The sequence below is a fragment of the Sinocyclocheilus grahami genome, unplaced genomic scaffold (genome assembly GCF_001515645.1).
Source record: "Sinocyclocheilus grahami isolate Dianchi unplaced genomic scaffold, SAMN03320097.WGS_v1.1 scaffold82.1, whole genome shotgun sequence".
NCBI classification, from domain to species: domain Eukaryota; kingdom Metazoa; phylum Chordata; class Actinopteri; order Cypriniformes; family Cyprinidae; genus Sinocyclocheilus; species Sinocyclocheilus grahami.
The window spans coordinates 1,114,306-1,134,846 of record NW_015505261.1 but is presented as its reverse complement, the minus strand read 5'-3'; the positions used below and the strand labels follow the sequence as shown (position 1 = coordinate 1,134,846).

General features: G+C 36.3%; 1 protein-coding gene across 1 annotated transcript in view; it reads left to right on the top strand.

The window, feature by feature from the left end:
- LOC107586496 (thyroid adenoma-associated protein homolog) overlaps positions 1-20,541 on the top strand; it is a 94,714-nt gene that overhangs the window by 68,919 nt on the left and 5,254 nt on the right. Inside the window, exons 30-33 of the mRNA XM_016273889.1 lie at positions 7,195-7,307; positions 9,826-9,908; positions 18,521-18,918; positions 19,231-19,626. Of these exons, the coding sequence (XP_016129375.1) occupies positions 7,195-7,307; positions 9,826-9,908; positions 18,521-18,918; positions 19,231-19,626 (990 nt within the window). The remainder of the gene's footprint in view (positions 1-7,194; positions 7,308-9,825; positions 9,909-18,520; positions 18,919-19,230; positions 19,627-20,541) is intronic.

Here is a 20,541-nt window from a genome sequence, read left to right as displayed (position 1 = left end):
GACAAAAACATTAAAACCCATTATAAACGAGGCATTTGTTGCGTCCAGTGGGGACATAATTACAGATTATAATGACTTGCACTGTCTTTTTATGCATTGCGTTGCGCCGCATAAACATAAAACCATGTCTGCATTTGTGATCAGAGAAATGACAAACAACAAGCCCTACTCTACACTGCCCAAAAAATCTCGCTTTAAATATAAAAAATATAAAATATAAAAAATATAAGATATAAAAACTCTTTAAATATAAAAACAGTCGGCATTGTAGTCTACTCTACCAGGATCAGGAAACAGTCCTCCATAAAATGTGCTGCACACATCTGAATATTTGGGTTGAACTGTTCTGGAACAGTGTTGTAAATACAACTTAACCACTGATTTCTAGTTGTGTCCATTTTTGCAAAGCCAAACAAAGTAGCTTCACTTTCACAACGAAACACAGCGTCTTCACGACATAGCGGCGGTGGCAACAACAATACTACAGCGAGAATAAAAGTTACGCCTTCTCTCTTCGTGAAGATGTGGGAAGAGTTGCATAACGCCGCCCAAATAGTGAGGTAGATATGTGGGGGCGTGTTAGAACGAGGCGTTTTAGGTAGGCGTGACTGACTCTTAACTTTTATAAAGAATGTCTCTTTGGATTTGAGACTTTAGTCTTTGCAACTTTACAGATCTTCTTTATGCACCAAGAGCTTGTAACACTCCAAAGAGAAAGGAACCATTGAAATCGCGTCATATGACCCCTTTAAAATAAAGAATTCTCCATGTTTTGGGCAGCTTGGATCACGTAACTCTCCCACAGCAACTCATTCTGTTTCCTCCACTATTTTTAGATGCATTTTGTCCATAAAAATGCGTAATTCTGTGCTGTAATTTGACGCGACCAACTGAAGTTGGACGTGCACTATGGGCAGACCCATAGTCGATAATGAGAATCGTTGTCGATGATTTTCATAATAGATTTTATCGATTAGTTGTTGCAGCCCTACCCATAAGCATTAACGTTTATATTTAAAACACAAATGAAGATCTTTTTAATGAAACCTGAGTGATTTCTGATCCTCCACAGTCACGAATTGAAGTACTATTTCTATAATGTTCTTAGTGGGTTCTAGTGTGTTTAGGATGTTTATCAGGTGGTGGCATACTAGCTTAAAGGGTTAGTTCACCACAAAATGAAAATGCTGTCATTAATTAATGATTCATGTCGTTCAAAACCCGTAAGACCTTCGTTCATCTTCGGAACACAAATTAAGATATTTTTGATGTAATCTGAGAGCTCTCTGAACCTCCATAGACAGCAACGCAACTGAAATGTTTCCAGACAGAAACGGACATCGGTAAAATAGTCCATGTGACATCAGTGGTTCTGTAATTGATTCTGAAACAATGTCATGTAACGTCTCATTTACCTCAGAAACAAACATATTCGGTGACCATAAACTCGTCAGTCATCTAGAAAAATGAACTCTAGAGTGGAGCTTTTTGCCAAATATATGCACCATATAACATATTCATTAAAATTTTTCAATGTTTAAAGCCACCATTTATATGTTTATATTTAAAAAAACAAACAAAAAAAAAAACCCCAATTGTAGTAGAAATATTCTGATCTTAGAAGAACTTCATTGGGTGGAATTTAAGTGCTTGTATACAAATCAGTTAATTTTAACCTTCAACATTATAGTAATGTAGAACCAGCTGACTCTCATGTATATTTTATAGCTTTAGTTGAGAGATTTTTTTCCTTAAGAAAATTTGGCATGTACTGTACCTGATATACAGTATATATCCAAAATAATCAATATTGAAGTGAATCAAATTGAATTGGTAATCAAATCAAATCGCAAACTTAAAAAAGTAACATAATTTGAGGGTGTTAATCATCTCTGTAGTACAAACAATCATCTCTGTAGTGCACAATTCATCATTCTAACATTCCTTTGGACATTACTGACCGTAAGCAAATGATACAGTGTGTTTTTGTTTAAACCGATATGGCAAGAGAAAGTGAAATACGAAAAACAGAAAGAGCGGGGGTGGGAGGAAAACAGGTTGCAGATGTTGTTGTATCAGCTACCAGGATCAGGAAACAGTCCTCCATAAAATGTGCTGCACACATCTGAATATTTGGGTTGAACTGTTCTGGAACAGTGTTGTAAATACAACTTAACCACTGATTTCTAGTTGTGTCCATTTTTGCAAAGCCAAACAAAGTAGCTTCACTTTCACAACGAAACACAGCGTCTTCACGACATAGCGGCGGTGGCAACAACAATACTACAGCGAGAATAAAAGTTACGCCTTCTCTCTTTGCGTGAACATTTGGGTGGCGTTATGGAAATCTTCCCACACAGTGATGTAGATATGAACGAGGCGTTTTAGGTAGGCGTGACTGACTCTTAACTTTTATAAAGAATGTCTCTTTGGATTTGAGACTTTAGTCTTTGCAACTTTACAGATCTTCTTTATGCACCAAGAGCTTGTAACACTCCAAAGAGAAAGGAACCATTGAAATCGCGTCATATGACCCCTTTAAAATAAAGAATTCTCCATGTTTTGGGCAGCTTGGATCACGTAACTCTCCCACAGCAACTCATTCTGTTTCCTCCACTATTTTTAGATGCATTTTGTCCATAAAAATGCGTAATTCTGTGCTGTAATTTGACGCGACCAACTGAAGTTGGACGTGCACTATGGGCAGACCCGACTAGTCGATAATGAGAATCGTTGTCGATGATTTTCATAATAGATTTTATCGATTAGTTGTTGCAGCCCTACCCATAAGCATTAACGTTTATATTTAAAACACAAATGAAGATCTTTTTAATGAAACCTGAGTGATTTCTGATCCTCCACAGTCACGAATTGAAGTACTATTTCTATAATGTTCTTAGTGGGTTCTAGTGTGTTTAGGATGTTTATCAGGTGGTGGCATACTAGCTTAAAGGGTTAGTTCACCACAAAATGAAAATGCTGTCATTAATTAATGATTCATGTCGTTCAAAACCCGTAAGACCTTCGTTCATCTTCGGAACACAAATTAAGATATTTTTGATGTAATCTGAGAGCTCTCTGAACCTCCATAGACAGCAACGCAACTGAAATGTTTCCAGACAGAAACGGACATCGGTAAAATAGTCCATGTGACATCAGTGGTTCTGTAATTGATTCTGAAACAATGTCATGTAACGTCTCATTTACCTCAGAAACAAACATATTCGGTGACCATAAACTCGTCAGTCATCTAGAAAAATGAACTCTAGAGTGGAGCTTTTTGCCAAATATATGCACCATATAACATATTCATTAAAATTTTTCAATGTTTAAAGCCACCATTTATATGTTTATATTTAAAAAAACAAACAAAAAAAAAAACCCCAATTGTAGTAGAAATATTCTGATCTTAGAAGAACTTCATTGGGTGGAATTTAAGTGCTTGTATACAAATCAGTTAATTTTAACCTTCAACATTATAGTAATGTAGAACCAGCTGACTCTCATGTATATTTTATAGCTTTAGTTGAGAGATTTTTTTCCTTAAGAAAATTTGGCATGTACTGTACCTGATATACAGTATATATCCAAAATAATCAATATTGAAGTGAATCAAATTGAATTGGTAATCAAATCAAATCGCAAACTTAAAAAAGTAACATAATTTGAGGGTGTTAATCATCTCTGTAGTACAAACAATCATCTCTGTAGTGCACAATTCATCATTCTAACATTCCTTTGGACATTACTGACCGTAAGCAAATGATACAGTGTGTTTTTGTTTAAACCGATATGGCAAGAGAAAGTGAAATACGAAAAACAGAAAGAGCGGGGGTGGGAGGAAAACAGGTTGCAGATGTTGTTGTATCAGGCCTGAATTCAAACCTTTTTGTTCTTTGTTTGAATCGGATACCTATAAAAATAGCTTTACTGTATGTACACCTTCCTTAACACATCACCCACAACCCTCAATTTTGCATTACAGAGTTCTGATACCAGGATGAAATGAAGTTTGTCACCACAGTGTTTCAAAGTGCCATTTTGATTACAAAACCAGCTTTGCTGAGTAAAACGCTTGAACCCTGCTGAGTTCACCTAAAAATCCCTGTTGACACAACTCGCTGGTTCCCTTTAGGAGCCGGCTAACGAGGGAAACAGATTGAGCTGCACTAACCTAACCTGACGCCTCGGCCCCTGCTCTGAGTGCTCTCCACCACTGCTGCTTACCCACAATGCAACAGCTTCTTTTAAAAAGTCCTGGGTAACATCCAGGTCCCACAGGGAAATTAATCCACTGTGTGTTTTGAAAACAGTAAATCAGATCAGCAGACGTACTCCGCTCAATTGGGGTCCTGCACACACACACACTAGTGCACACACAATTTTGAGGTAAAGTACTGTGTGCTGCTTCAACTTATGACTGTGTGAATGTATTTTCTGTTTTTGTTTGTGTGTGTGTTTTTATTTATTTATTTGTGAGAGCAAATAAGTGAGAGCCGTCCTTTGTTTATTTAAGGAAATATCAACTATTTTAAGATCAACTTTATTTTTGTTTTGTTTAGATTAGTTTTTTGTTTTGTGTGTGCTTTTGTTTTGTTTTGTAAATGGAGAACAGACAGATTATTTATTTTCTATTCCTGTTTTTTTCTGTCTGTATTTGTTTTTATTTGTTTTATTTTATAAATGGGGAGCAGCCAGATATATATTTTTTACTTTAATCCATTTTTTTCTTTTGTTTTCTTTGTGTGGATTAGTTTGTTTTGTAAATGGAGAACAGGTTTTTTTTTTTCTTATATTGTTTTTTTTTCTGTTTTTTTTTTTTTTTTGTCAATTCTGTAATTGACAACAGCCAGATTAAGTGAATATAGACAAAGGACAGGTTTGTGTAATGGTGCTTTTTCTTGTCTTAGTGTGAAGTAAGAATATATTTCTCTGACTGCATCATAGTGGATGTATCCGCAAATTATTATATTCATTTTCCTTACATTTTTGTGTGCTGGATAGCTCAACCCACAGTGAAATCTCATTGGTCAAAAATCCCACTCCGCATAACTGAGTTTTAAATATGTACTAATTTGCATTACTACTTGCCTGATTTTTGTTTTCACTATTAAGCAAACTATTTGTCACAAGAAACTTGTCTCATCATGCCTGGTTAGGACTGGTTGATGTTGTAAGTTTTTTTTTAATTTTTTTTATGCCTTTCCTCTGTGTTGTGCATTGCTGCCAAAGGTCTAGTTTTAGTGACCGCTTCAATAGGCCTTGAAACACCCACTCATACAAGCTTTGTTTCTGCTTTAAGGAAAAGCCTGTAAAAAATGTCAAACTGATGAGACAAATAAGCTTAATTAGATTCAGATTGTGTCCAGACTTTCCAAATCTACTCATAAAAGCATCCGCCCACAGGTTGGCTTTTAAAACATTTCCTCAGTCTTATTTAACGGCCGACCCAAAGGTCTTAGTGTGTCAAAGGTCAGCATCTAGCAATGTATTCAGGCCGTGTGCTGGTGTTTGTTTGTGCGCGTTTCTTTTCTAAATGTGTGCACGGCTCTCTGTACACTCTGCTGAATTATGGACCTCTACGGGGTGTTTATTTTTGCCTTTAGCTGCTGCCATTGGTTTGTGGTCGGTCACAAGTTGTGTAGTTCGTCACTATAAATACACACACTTTCCTCAGAGGGCGCAGAAGAGGCTGGCCGTCATGGGCCTTCCCACCCGACGGCGAGAGCAGGCCTGGGCTAGATGTGTGGGATACAGGGTGTGGGCTGCTAGTGTTGGGGGTGTCCGCAGCTGGAAGACCAGGCTCAGTATTTCATGGTCAAACTTGTTTTGCCCTGTGCCTCTCCTGCCTGGGGCATAATGAGTGGCTTCCACATTGCGGTTATAACCCAGTAAAGAGACTATTTCAGCCTGTTGTACACTCTTTAACCTTGCATGCATAGTTGTCTACTATCCATTTACTTCATTTTATTTCTCTCTATAGACTGTTTAAAATAAGCTTAAGACACTTGATTTCTCTGTCTGATCTCTGATTTCTCTCTCTTTTTGATTAAGAAAGATGAACTAATGAATAATCTGATCTGTCTTTCTAATTTCTCTGTCTGGTGTCTTTCTGACTGCTGTGTCTGATCTCTGTCTGATCCCTCTCTTTGACTTATCAGTCTGATCTGATCCGATCTGATCCTTCTTCAATGTATATGTCCGATCTCTGATTTGTATATCTGATATCTCTCTTTGATATCAATCTGATGTCTTTGTCTGATCGCTCTTTGAGTTATCTGTCTGATCTTTGTGATTTCTCTCTTTGATCTGACTCTGCTCTGTCTGATCTATGTCTTGAATTCTCTCTTTGATCTGATGTCTGATCTTTCTGATTTATCTATCTGATCTGATTTCTATCTTTAAAGTCTATATCTGATCCCTCTCATTTATTTGTCATCTGATATCTCTTTTATATCAATCTGATATCTTTGTCTGATCTATCTCTGAGATATCTGTCTGATCTCTGTTATTTATCTCTCTTAATTTATCTCTTTGATCTCCGATTCGACTGTTTGATCTATACGTTTTGAATTCACTCTTTGATCTATGTCTGATCTATCTTTGATTTATCTATCTGATCTGATTTCTATCTTTAATGTCTCTATCTAATCCCTCTCTTATTTATTTGTCCGATCTCTGATTTATGCATCTGATATCTCTCTATGATATCTGATGTTTCTGTTTGATCTCTCTCAGATTTATCTATCCGATCTGATCTGTTATTTATCCCTCTGATTTCCCTCTTTAAGGTCTCTGTGTGATCCCTCTCTTGTTTATCTGACTTTTCTATCATTTATATATAATCTCTAAATGTTAATCTCTTTCTCTGTTTTCCCTGATATCTCTGATTTAAATCTGATGATCACTTAATCTCTGATCCATGATCCCAATTAAAGGAAAAAAGTAAATAACAGAGTACTTGGCAAGAATAATAGCAAAATTGTGAAGAGTACAAAGACTTTGTTTTCTGTCTCTGATCCGTCTAAAACCTTTCTGTCTAATCTTGACTGTTTTAGTATTAGTAGTGTGATTTCACTGATCTCTCTGTATACTTTTTCTTTGTGATCTCTCTCTGTGATATCAATCTCTGATCTCTCTGTTTCTTTCTCTCCAGCTTATTCTCATAGTAAAGGTGTGTCATCATCTTCACAGGTGCTGTCGCTGTTACGTTCCTACCTGGCGGACACACACAGACCCCAATCAGGAAATGAGCAGGACTGTGACCTCTCCAGTGCCCTTTTTCCACGGCTGTGGCTCGCCACAAGGTTTGGTATTGTCATTCTGATAAACTAACCACTACTGTCATTATTTGCATATACAGTATATCAGCAAATATAGTGTGCATACCAGCATCATTTTGGTTAGGCATTTGCAAATAATATTATTTTACAAAATAAGATGGCTGCTCTGTTCACACGCCAGTTTACTGGTTTGTGAAATGAGCTCTCTGTGTTCTGAGCTCCTGTTTCAAAGGCTGCTCTCTGCTCAGTGACCCAGCACACGGACAGCAGCGCTGCAGGACGAGTGACACGGCTACGTGCCCTTTGACCACTCTCACTCATCCATACTGATGCTTTATAACAAATGCCCTAATGAGACAGAGACAGACGGAGAGGGAGAGTTTGGGAAAGTTAACGAAGACGGAACATGGCAGTGCATTCAGAATAGAATATAATGCATGCTGAGCAAGATATAGTGTATTCTGCCTACTAGAAAAGTATATGAAACAGCATGCAATGATAAATGCTACATTGCCCCAAGACAGTACTATATTGCATATTTCATTCATTAAGCGGTGTCCCAGTCAGGGTTATTATAGTTACCAAAAACTAAAACCATAAAAAAGTCTTACAATAAATGCTAACTGAAAAATAAATAAATAAATAAAAAATTATATATACATAAAAAGTAGCAAATATAAATGACAAAAACATACAACCAACTTTAACTAAAATTAAAATGAAAACGGAAAATGAAAAAATGTATATGTGTGTATATATAAAAAATAATATCTCAATCATAATTAACACTGGTTCTAAATAATTAATCGTAGTTATTTATCATTTTTAATCCAGTTTTGTGTGAAATGACTGAGGGATAAAGATGAAATGAGTTCCCAAACATCTGACCAAATTTCCCCATAATCCTTAGCTTTGTAATTTGTTGAACTCATAGCAATATTATGTGTTTAAAGAGCAACAGAGTGACACAAAAAGATGAAGCCAGACATTCAAAGAGAGGGAGAGCGTTTGTGTTATTAATATCTCAGTGATGAAATACTGACGTCAGCCCTGAACACTGGCCCTCTTGTTCTCGCCCATGTCCATGAGAGTTTGTGCGCTGTGGTCTCACACACACACACACACACACACACACACACACACACACACACACACACGCACGGACATAATTGATTTACTCTTCCACATACCCTCTCCTGTCTCGATCCACACACATCCACCCTCTCTCACAAATGTTACCCCTGCAGTTGGTCTGAGATACAGGGCCCAGAATTCCCTTTGTGCCCCATGGGCAGCACATGTGATGCTTTATCTTCAGCATCCACAATCACTGCTCTCAAAAAATCAGTTTCTCTGACTATAATACAGTGACCCAAAAAAAGTGTTTTGACACAAATACCAAATACATAAATTATTATTTTCTGTAATTTTGCAGAAGTAAAAAAACACAAAGCTCTTTGTAGTTATTGGATGCGATGCATGCTACAAATGTTTGGTGAAGGGATAAAAACGTGGATCTGGCAACCCGTCTTTGACTATGAGTGATTCATAGGAACAAATAGAACCGGTGTTAAATGCACTATTTGTTTTGTTTTTAATTGAGATTACATTGATTTGTTACATGATTTGATCCATTGGTGCATCTGTAATAATTTGATAGAAATTGCACTGTATTTCTACATTGTCTATTTCTTTCCATTAAAATTTCAATCAAATATCCCCCCCCCCAATTTTTTTTTTTCCCACTTTGCCACACTTGAAAAATAAAATGTGTATATTCTGACAAACTACATAATTGATTTACTCTTCCACATACCCTCTCCTGTCTCGATCCACACACATCCACCCTCTCTCACAAATGTTACCCCTGCAGTTGGTCTGAGATACAGGGCCCAGAATTCCCTTTGTGCCCCATGGGCAGCACATGTGATGCTTTATCTTCAGCATCCACAATCACTGCTCTCAAAAAATCAGTTTCTCTGACTATAATACAGTGACCCAAAAAAAGTGTTTTGACACAAATACCAAATACATAAATTATTATTTTCTGTAATTTTGCAGAAGTAAAAAAACACAAAGCTCTTTGTAGTTATTGGATGCGATGCATGCTACAAATGTTTGGTGAAGGGATAAAAACGTGGATCTGGCAACCCGTCTTTGACTATGAGTGATTCATAGGAACAAATAGAACCGGTGTTAAATGCACTATTTGTTTTGTTTTTAATTGAGATTACATTGATTTGTTACATGATTTGATCCATTGGTGCATCTGTAATAATTTGATAGAAATTGCACTGTATTTCTACATTGTCTATTTCTTTCCATTAAAATTTCAATCAAATATCCCCCCCCCCAATTTTTTTTTCTCACACTTTGCCACACTTGAAAAATAAAATGTGTAATTTCTGTACAACTTATGGAGTAAATACAATGAAATACTATAACGTATATAATTATCATTAACATAATATCTCTGTCTCTCTCTCTCTCTCTCTCTCTCTCTCACACACACACACACACACACACACACACAAACTGACAGGCAGAATCCATGTCTGGTAACACGTGGTGCGTTTCTAGACCTGCTGGGCTGTCTTTGTGGTTGTCTTCCTGTTCCTGTATCAGGTAAGAGCTCAAAACAAACGGTAGTGAAATAAACACCGGTATTATGTGCTTGTTTCCAAATCTCTTAACTTCCAGTCTAGTTTTTATTCCAAGGAAATATGGTGTCTGCTTTGAGTGCGTGTTATTTTGAGTGTGCTGGAGGCCTGCGGGCCTTTGATATAAGAAAAACTGTCTCTGACAGATGGTACAATTGTGCCCGTGTGACCCAGTTAAACAGGGCGGCCCCTGCATGTTTGTGGGCCCCATGTGTCGCACACATGTGGGCATGGTGGCGGTGTTTATCACTTTAAAACCAAGCATATTCTTACAGTCCCACCCACCTGCCATCACTTACATAACAAACGGTGGGCGCGCACACACACACACACACACACACACATTTTTGCTTTTCAGAGATTTATTTATACACTCTGCCCTGTACTCTCTTAACACCTTCTTAATCTCTGTCTACCTTTCCTTTCATTTCTCTTAACATAAATTTCACTCGATCTCTCTCAATATTTCACACTCTGTCTGGCATTTTGCAGTGTTTTCCTCCCTCAGTTTAAGGAATCACCCTAAATTTAAATAGTCAGCAAACTTTGTCAAAAAAGTCTGTCAAAGTCATATGACTTACTTTGTGCCGGTAACACAAAAAGAAATGTTAGGCCAAATGTTCGCACTTTGTCATACAGGCAAAGATGATAAAAAGGGGTTGTCAAGTTAAAAATGACAAAGAATAAAATATAAAATATTATATTTATACAATATTCTATTTCTATTCCTATATTCCAAGTTTTCTGAAGTCATATGATGTGCAAGAAACAATGCAATTTGTTGTATTGACATCAGACCAAATGTAGGACTTCAGAAGACTTGAAATACAGCACACAAGCATATGGACAATTTTATGGTGCTTTTTTTTTGTCCTTTTGCAGCGTGACTGACCCTGGTCAATGTTTGCTTTCTTTGCATGGGAACATATTTCTATGAAACATCTCCTTTTGTGTTACATAGAAGAAAGTTAGTCATATGGTTCTGGAGAAACATGAGGGTAAGTGAGTTATGGCTGAATATTTATTTATTTATTGACCAATTGATTGGAACTTTTCTTTTAAAAACAATCCTTATCATGTCATAAAATCTGAACATGTCCAGGTCACATTTTACACCTGAAAGAAAAATGAAAGGATATTATATTTTGCATTAAGAAAATAAAATAAAGTCTTTAGAATAAGACCAAGATTTTGTGTATTTTGACATTATTTTAATGTCAGGTAAGCAACGTAACGCAAAAAAAAGTCATTTTAACTACTGTAAGGCAAATAAATGTTTAGATAGAAAAAAATGAATTAATTAACTACTTAATAAACCAACTTTAAACAAATATTACTGTTAGAGAATCACCATTGAAAATAATGGGAGGTACAAAAAAGTTTTAAGAAACATAAATAAAACTTGGTAAAAAAAAAAATTATTTTTCTGTCTGTTTATATCTTTCTCACTCAGCCGGTCACTCTCTCTTTCCTAAAGCACACTCTTCGCAGGTGTTCGTAACCTCAGTGAAGAAATGAACATTTTAATTTGTCACTAACACTTGAAGCTGGGCAGAAGGACCTTAACAATCTGCTTTTTCATTCGTTTTGGAACTACTAAGTAGGAGTTGAAATTTTCTGGGCAGTTCTTGCATGTATTCCCATTCTGATGTACTTCTCACTGGAAGTGTGTGTGTGTGTGTGTGTGTGTGTGTGTGTGTGTGTGTGTATGTGGGTGGGTGTGAGGCCGAGAGGTCTAAGTAGTTTGGCTCTGAGACTCTTAGCAGAGTTTGTGATGGTGTTTTTACTGGCGATGCTTTAGCTGGGCATGAGACGTACGGGTTTTCTAGCCTGTGTGGATCAAACACTGTACTGCCTGAGAAATGCTCCCTTAACATACACCATCACACAAATTCTCTGATGGCCATTCAAACCATCATTTTGGTACTGTATTCCCCATATTTCTCTCTCTCAGGTGAATAAATCGCGCTCACACACTAGTCAGTAGGTGGTTGGCAGCGTAGGGGTCGCCCACTGTGGGAAAGCGTTTGCATGCTCACATCTGCTCTGCACGTTCCTCCCTCGTCTGGGTTTTGTTTTTCACAGTTTGGGTAATGATGGCAGGGCATGATGTAAAATCCATGTGTGCGCGCACATTGCCGCAATCGGTGTGTGTTTACTACTGTAGTGAGTACAGACGGCCCACTGTTTCCCTGCACCATAAACTCTAGCTGAACACTTAGAAACGAAAAGATTGCACATGTACTTTTAACTGCTAGCGTGTTGTAAAGGTGCTTGGGCCGTAATACTGTATTTCACAGAATTCTTGAGTGTTCCATCTTATATTCTTATATAAAGTGAGAAAGTGTTATGAATAACTAAAGGGAGTCTAAATTACCTCATCGTTTACTAGGGCTGTGTTGCAAATATCAGTTAGTGTTAGGGTTGTTACGATTTAGCGGTATCACGGTTTGAACGTGCACAGTTATCATACCGTAAACATTTGCATATCTATGGTTTGAAAAAAAAAAATTATGAAAAAAAAAACTCACCTGTGCACATGCAACTTATTTCCGCTTGGCTGCTTCACTCTGCATTCACTTGGCTGATAAATATCAGCCATGAGATAATATCTAATCTCCATCCCCGCCGAAAAGAAAGTTCATATCTGCAGTATGGGAATACTTCAGATATTAAAAAAGCAGACAATACATCCAACATCTTTGCTCATATTTGCTGACACCATCCCTTCATGCAGATAAAGGTATGTCGCATTAATAAAAAGTTATAAGTTAAGGCCGTATGATTTCTGTGAAGCAGAGGGAATCCCGGTGCAGTCGTGAACATGGAATTTACAGTATAACGAGGATGTCATGTAAAACACGCAATCTGATGGATGGATAAGTCAAAAGTAGTTATGATATGTGTCTGTGAATATTAAAGCGCAAAGACACTGCTATATAAATAATCTGCTTGTTTCTGCATGTCTTTGAGTGGCGCCATTTTATCTAACGTACTGCATACTGAAGTACGCATACATAAATGTTGTTGTCAGCGTCTACGATACATAAACATGAACATCAGCAGCGCTGCTCTGAGAGAAAATGTAAATAAACATTTCCTACTTTTATTTGAGAAAAAACATTGTCAAATACACTCTGAAACTCAAAGGTCCGCTACAACCCATCAAAATAAAAGTACGATTTAATTTTAAATTATGACAGAAATATATTAGCATTGTACAATATACTTCAAAGTTATAATAACAACAATAATAATATTCTTTATAATAAAATAATTTAAACATTGTTTTCAAGGAAAATCATGTTTGTACTTGTTTTAACTTTGCCAAAAATAACATTAACATTAAAACATTAAAGGGGTCATATGATGTTGCTAAAAAGAACATTATTTTGTGTATTTGGTGTAATGAAATGTGTTTATGCAGTTTAAGGTTAAAAAATACATTATTTTCCACATACTGTACATTATTGTTTATCCTCTATGCCCCGCCTTTCTGAAACGCGTCGATTTTTACAAAGCTCATCGGTCTGAAAAGTGAGGTGTGCTGTGATTGGCCAGCTATCCAGTGCGTTGTGATTGGCCGAATACCTCAAGCGTGTGACGGAAATGTTACGCCCCTCACCATACTGTGATGATGCCCTGTCAGGCCGGAGCGACAAGACAAAACATGAAAACCCATTATAAACGAGGCATTTGTTGCATCCAGTGGGGACATAATTACAGATTATAATGACTTATACTGTCTTTTTACGCGTTGCATCGTGCCGCGTAAACATAAAACCATGTCTGCATTTGTGATCGGAGAAATGACAAACAACAAGTGCTACTCTACACTGCTCAAAACTACAACTTAACCACTGATTTCTAGTCGTGTCCTCTTTTGGAAGGCCAAACAAAGTAGTTTCGCTTTCACAACGAAACACACAGTGTCTCCACGACATGGCGGCAACAACAACACTACAGCGAGAATAAAAGTTACGCCTTTCTTTGCGTGAACATTTGGGCGGTGTTATGCAAATATCCCCACATCGTGACGTAGACATGTGGTTGACTCTGTGTGTATGTGCTGCACATTTGGAAGAATTGACAATAAAGCAGACTTGACTTGACTTGACTCTTAACTTTTATAAAGAATATCTGTTTGGATTTGAGACTTTAGTCTTTGCAACTTTACAGATCTTCTTTATGCACCAAGAGCTTGTAACACTCCAAAGAGAAAGGAAAAATTGAAATCGCATCATATTTCCCCTTTAATTAAAATGTGATATAGATATACATATACATAAGGTGTACAGCTTTATTTTTTTTATCGTTTTTTTTTATTTATTTATTTTTTCAGAAGGGAGACTTCAATAATTTCATTAAAATGGTTTCAAGTTTGTTGTAATAAAGGATTTGTTCACTCAAATAACTTGTTCTTGTTCTTTTAAGAGTCATTGTTACTGATAAGAATTATGGTTTAATGTATACCGTGAAACCGTGATATTTTCGGAGACGATTATCATATCGTGAAAATCTCATACCGTTACAACCCTAGTTAGTTGATTTTAATTAACCTCAATTTAGATAAACTGATATGGGTTCTTAAATGTCATAATCAGTCTTTTTGCCTATTCTATGTGAAAAGCATTTTAGAAGAAACTTTCAAATTCTGGCAAAAATTCTAATTTAAAAATTCTACAATATTTGTGGTTTTGATGCTCTTTAATGTGGTGTTACAGATATCGTAGCTGCCTCAGTTTAAGTAGCAGCGATCATCTCGTCCTTTTTTATCACTATTTCTTTAATAAAATAAACAAGAATGAACATCAGAAGGTGTGTTGAAAGAAACATTGTTGTTTATTGCAATGTATCATGTGCAACTCAATCTGTGACGTCAGTAAAACTCATATACAATGTCACGTATCATAACATTTACCTCCTTACATAACCTGTTCATAATGCTGTCATTATTTAATGTATGTTTGAATAAATCTATCATAAAGTCACCGTTTGAATGTTGTGTAATTTAAATGTTTGTATACAACTACATTTTTGGTTGTTGATTATTATATCAAAAATAAACAGTTTAATTTAATATTTAATTGTATATGTTAGTGTTGTACCAATTGACAGGATAGCTGTAGAGTTCAGAGCTTTACTTGAGACTTTTTTTTGCTTAGGAAATATTTACATTTACTGTACCTGATATACATCCAAGTGTACCGATATTGAATTGAAATTGGAAACAAATGAAAAGCTTGTAAATTTGAAACCGAGTCATGTAGGGATGTAACGATTCACTCAACTCATGATTCGATTCGATTCATGTTTTTTTTTTTAACAAAATTAGATTTAAGACAAATTATAAATTAAATGTGTCCTTTTATTATTGCTTGGACAAAATACTGTACGTTAGTATATAATGATATACTAATATAGCACTTGTAAATGATTGCTCATTTGTTGGTTTTGATTGCTTCTATTGTCCTCATTTGTTAGTCGCTTTGGATAAAAGCATTTGCTAAATAACAAAATTTAAATATAATGTAAATGTAAATAACAAAACTAAATTGAAATTTTAAAACAAGCCCCAAATCAAATAAATAAGTAACACAAATAAAATATATATCTTCATATAAACAAAATAAGGCTTTGTCTGTGCTCTTTCCTTTTAAAATTAGAGGCAACCACAGCATTTTAATCATGATCCAAACAAAGATGCAGCATACATGCAACATGAGCAGTTTTTAATCTAAATTGCATTGTATAATTTTGAAATTTGAAGCAAAAACAGAATGGTTTGACTTCAGTTTTGTGAAACTATGCATAAAAAATATCTGCATGAAACCGAAACAGCAGACGAGATGAATGAGACGCAGATTCACTCTCTGCCAGCAGGTGGTGCTTAAAGTGCTTCCTTGGTTTCCGCTGTAAACAAAGCAGCGCTGCACTTATAAACTTTAATATGCATTATACAGAGGCAAGAGGAAAATAAAAAATACCATCGAAAGACAGTAAGTTTCCCTCAGACACACCTATTTGAATCGCGATTTGTTTAGTATCTCAACCGATTTGAATCGTCACATTTAATTCGGTAATTTTCAACTGGCTCGCAGTTAATTGTTACATCCCTAGAATCATGTAATCTGTGTCAATACCCAGCCCTTTGACTGACTTACCCTCATGTTGTTCTAAACCTGTATGACTTTCAAAAGATTTTTTGAACATGTTGAACAACGTTTGTTGAAATGTTCACATTTCATATACAGTAAAAGCCAAGGCTGTGAATCTCAACAAAGACAAAAAAATAAATGCTGTGAAAGTGGTCCATGTGACTGTAAGTCTTTTGAAGCCATACAATTTTCCATCCAACGAGTCAAAGAGAACAAAATCTGTTTGGAAATGTAGTCGTGTAAGACAATTATACAAAAATACTTTGACGACAGACTTTGCTCAAAAGCATGTAGATGTTTTGAACGAGATCGGTCCGCTGCTAGTCAAGTTATCCCGTCTCATAGCTCAAAGTCGCATGACTTTTTCGATGCGCATGGAGGAATTTATTCGGTAAATGTGTTTCCATTGTAGTTTATGCGCATTTTTTCTTATCGTATAAAAAGTTTATCCTACCCTCAAATGTGCGCATAAGTTTTTTTGTGCGCATTTTTAGAATTTATGAGCATCTTGGTGTTTCCATCCAGCGTTTTTTTAAGCGATATTCCAGAATGCGCATACAAATAGGTGGATGGAAACGCAGCTTATGTGTACTCTGAAAAGTGTTATGCAAATGAATTTGAGTTTGTATGATGAGCTGAAATTTACATGAATATTCTTTAAAACATCTAATTTTGTGCAAAAGGGAAAATGTTAAAAGTGTTCGGAACAGCGTGAAGGTGACTAAATGATGACAGTTTTCATTTTTGGGTTACATTTCTCTTTTTTTGCTGTTTTCATTTCTCCTTTTTCATTTCTCCTTTTTATTTATTAATTTTTTTTGCTGAGAGGTTCAAAAGAAAACTGCCTCTCCAGGTTGTGAGTGTTTTGCCAGTGTTTGATTTCACTGGCCTGGGCTTTATTTATTGCCAGTGACTGTAATATTGCTATTTTTATGAGAGAGCAAAATTTGGTCATTGAGACTTGGTGGTCGTGGCATTGATGAAACCACAGCTTTCTCTGAGTCAAGCTGGGACGACAGCTGTGTTTGTGTGTAACGCTCTGAATGTCTCACTGGGCTGTTTAGGTTTTCATAAAGATTCCAGCGCATCCCCAGAACTACCGTCTCCAAACTCACACATAAACTCACCACGGTCTGTCCTGCTGAGAAATACATTTATTTTCCGAGATTAATCGTTACCGTGCGCCTCTGTCTCTCCAGAGGGCCAGTGATATTAATAAATGCCATAGCGAATCGTTTTTTCTCTCCACCGCACTCCCTGTTTACTCTCATTTCCTCTTTCGTCCCCTCTTCTGTGTTGCTGCCTCTGTGTATGTTGGAGGAAAACCGAGATAGAGGGAGTTGAAAAGAGAAATAAATCAGAATTGTTAGCCGAAGTCTGTCTCATGACTGACTAGTTCTCGTCTCCCTCCCTCTGTTAATGATGTTTTTCTCCCAGTGTGTTGTTTTGTGGTAATGAGTACTTGGCTTGAGTTTAAAGATTTGAGAATGGTTACCATCACTCCTCTTATGACCCGCTACAGTTTCGTTTTTACTTCATTTCACTTTTCTCTCGCTCTGAGTAACTGCGGCATTCTTGGTTTATTTATTGGAACCTGTAGGAGAGCCATTCTGTGAAACTGTGCCTTCTATTTTGAGGGAAAGTGTTTGTTAAAGTACTTTTTTTCTAGCAGACATCTGTAAGACTTGTTCTATTGTGAATGGGGGAAAAAGCTATTTATTTATGGAAATGCTATTTTGAATGGGTATATTTATAATTAATTGTTTTAATGAATATATTTAAGTTTTCAAAACACTATATATTCACTACCATTCAAAAGTTTGGTATCAGTATGTTTTATTTTATGCAGTAAATTGACAAAAGTGAATGTAAAAATATTTATAATGCTGCAAAAGATTTCTATTTGAAAATAATTTATGTTTTAATATAATTTTTTTATTTAAAAAACGTAGTACTGTCAAACGATTAATCGCGATTAATCGCGTCAAATAAAAGTTTTTGTTTATGTAAAATATATGTGTGTACTGTGTATATATAAATACACACACATGCACACATATATTTAAGATAAATATGTTGTTTATATTAAATATATTTATATATATATATATATATATATATAATATAAATTATATGAATATATACATGTAAATACAAGTAAATATTTTCATAATATATACTGTATATGTGTGTATTTATATAGACATAATATATACACAGTACACACACATATATTATGTAAACAACAAACACATTTTATTTTGAATGCAATTAATCGCGATTAATCGTTTGACAGCATTAAAAAAAGTATCACTTTCTACAAAATATGAAGCAGCACAACTGTTTAAAAAAATTTATAATACCATTAAATGTTTCTTGAGCAGCTAAATCAGCATATTACATTTGTTTTCTGCTCTAGAGTCACAGCTGAAGAAACTGCGCGAGGAAACTCTGCAGATTCTTATGGCCTCTGAACTTGTGGCCCCTCAGGGGCCCGATGACATAAACCTCTCAGTCCCTGGAGCCACACAGTATCTGCAGAGTCTGGCTCACATAGCCGTGAGCGTCTGTGTGGAATCACCTCACCTGTGGGATTGTCCAGAGTCTGCCGGGTTTCAGAGAGACCTTCTGGAGCGACTGCTGCGGTGCCTGCACTATGAGGTTCGGCTGTTTGTCCTGGATCAGCTCCTCAGGAGACTTCAGAAGACAGAGGAAGACTCTCAGCATCGTGGTCAGGGACCCTTGCCCTTTGACCTCAGTGTGTCTAGCCTAACCTCCCTGGCCTTTCATGAGACGTACCCTGGGTGTCAAGCCAAGGTGAGGAAATCACGCTTTTGCATCAGAATACTGTACAAAACACTGCAAAAAATAAATAAATACAACACAACAAAACTTGCAAAAGCTGTAACTTTACAGAACTTTAAACACTTTACAAAAACAAAACCACAATAACAATGACTTGCATTACTTCACCTTTAAACACTCTTCTAAGCCTTACAAAACACAATACAAAAGCCTTAAAAATCTAAAGCTACAAAATATCACTCTGGCTAATATCAAACTATGCTTTCTTTTTGGATTTTTTTTGTCACTTGTAATTGAGTGAATTTGTTGTTTTCTGCTCTAGAGTCACAGCTGAAGAAACTGCGCGAGGAAACTCTGCAGATTCTTATGGCCTCTGAACTTGTGGCCCCTCAGGGGCCCGATGACATAAACCTCTCAGTCCCTGGAGCCACACAGTATCTGCAGAGTCTGGCTCACATAGCCGTGAGCGTCTGTGTGGAATCACCTCACCTGTGGGATTGTCCAGAGTCTGCCGGGTTTCAGAGAGACCTTCTGGAGCGACTGCTGCGGTGCCTGCACTATGAGGTTCGGCTGTTTGTCCTGGATCAGCTCCTCAGGAGACTTCAGAAGACAGAGGAAGACTCTCAGCATCGTGGTCAGGGACCCTTGCCCTTTGACCTCAGTGTGTCTAGCCTAACCTCCCTGGCCTTTCATGAGACGTACCCTGGGTGTCAAGCCAAGGTGAGGAAATCACGCTTTTGCATCAGAATACTGTACAAAACACTGCAAAAAATAAATAAATACAGCACAACAAAACTTGCAAAAGCTGTAACTTTACAGAACTTTAAACACTTTACAAAAACAAAACCACAATAACAATGACTTGCATTACTTCATCTTTAAACACTCTTCTAAGCCTTACCAAACACAATACAAAAGCCTTAAAAATCTAAAGCTACAAAATATCACTCTGGAAATAGTGATTGTTTGTGACCAACAAAAGTTTCTGATTCTTACACGTTTTGTTCATCATGATAATCTTCACAAATGAACACAACATATGAATTTTGAAGCATAAATGCAATCGGCAAAAGTAAAAAGCTATACACTATAAACAAACTACACGACGGTTGAATGAGTTCAGTGTCACCACCAATAAGCTTCCAGAAACATTCTTATATATTACCTTTATTTAGCCAGGAAAAAGACTCTTAAAAGAATCTTAAATCTCTTCTGCAGGAGATTTAATCTTAAAATCTCTTTTGCAGGAGTGTCCTGGCCAAGATAGGCAGCCGAGTTTGCGTATACAAATAAACAACAGTTACAACATACAATACTAAAGCCATCATACAAACATATAACCAATTAAAAACAATTACACACCATTAATTCACTGTCTAGATGACTTAATGATTTTTTTTAATAGTTATAAGACACCAAGTTTTTTAACTTCATGTCCTTTTGGAGAAGAATCCTTTATTTGAAGGTTTTACAAAGCTCAGTTCTGACAAGGGGCACACAAAGATTATAATTTGACTGAGAACGTAATGAGTAATTGCCAGACAAAGTCCTTTTAATGAAACAAAAGAGATTACAAAATGACAAATAACCCAATATGTGACCCTGGACCAAAAAAACAGTCATAAGTGTACATTT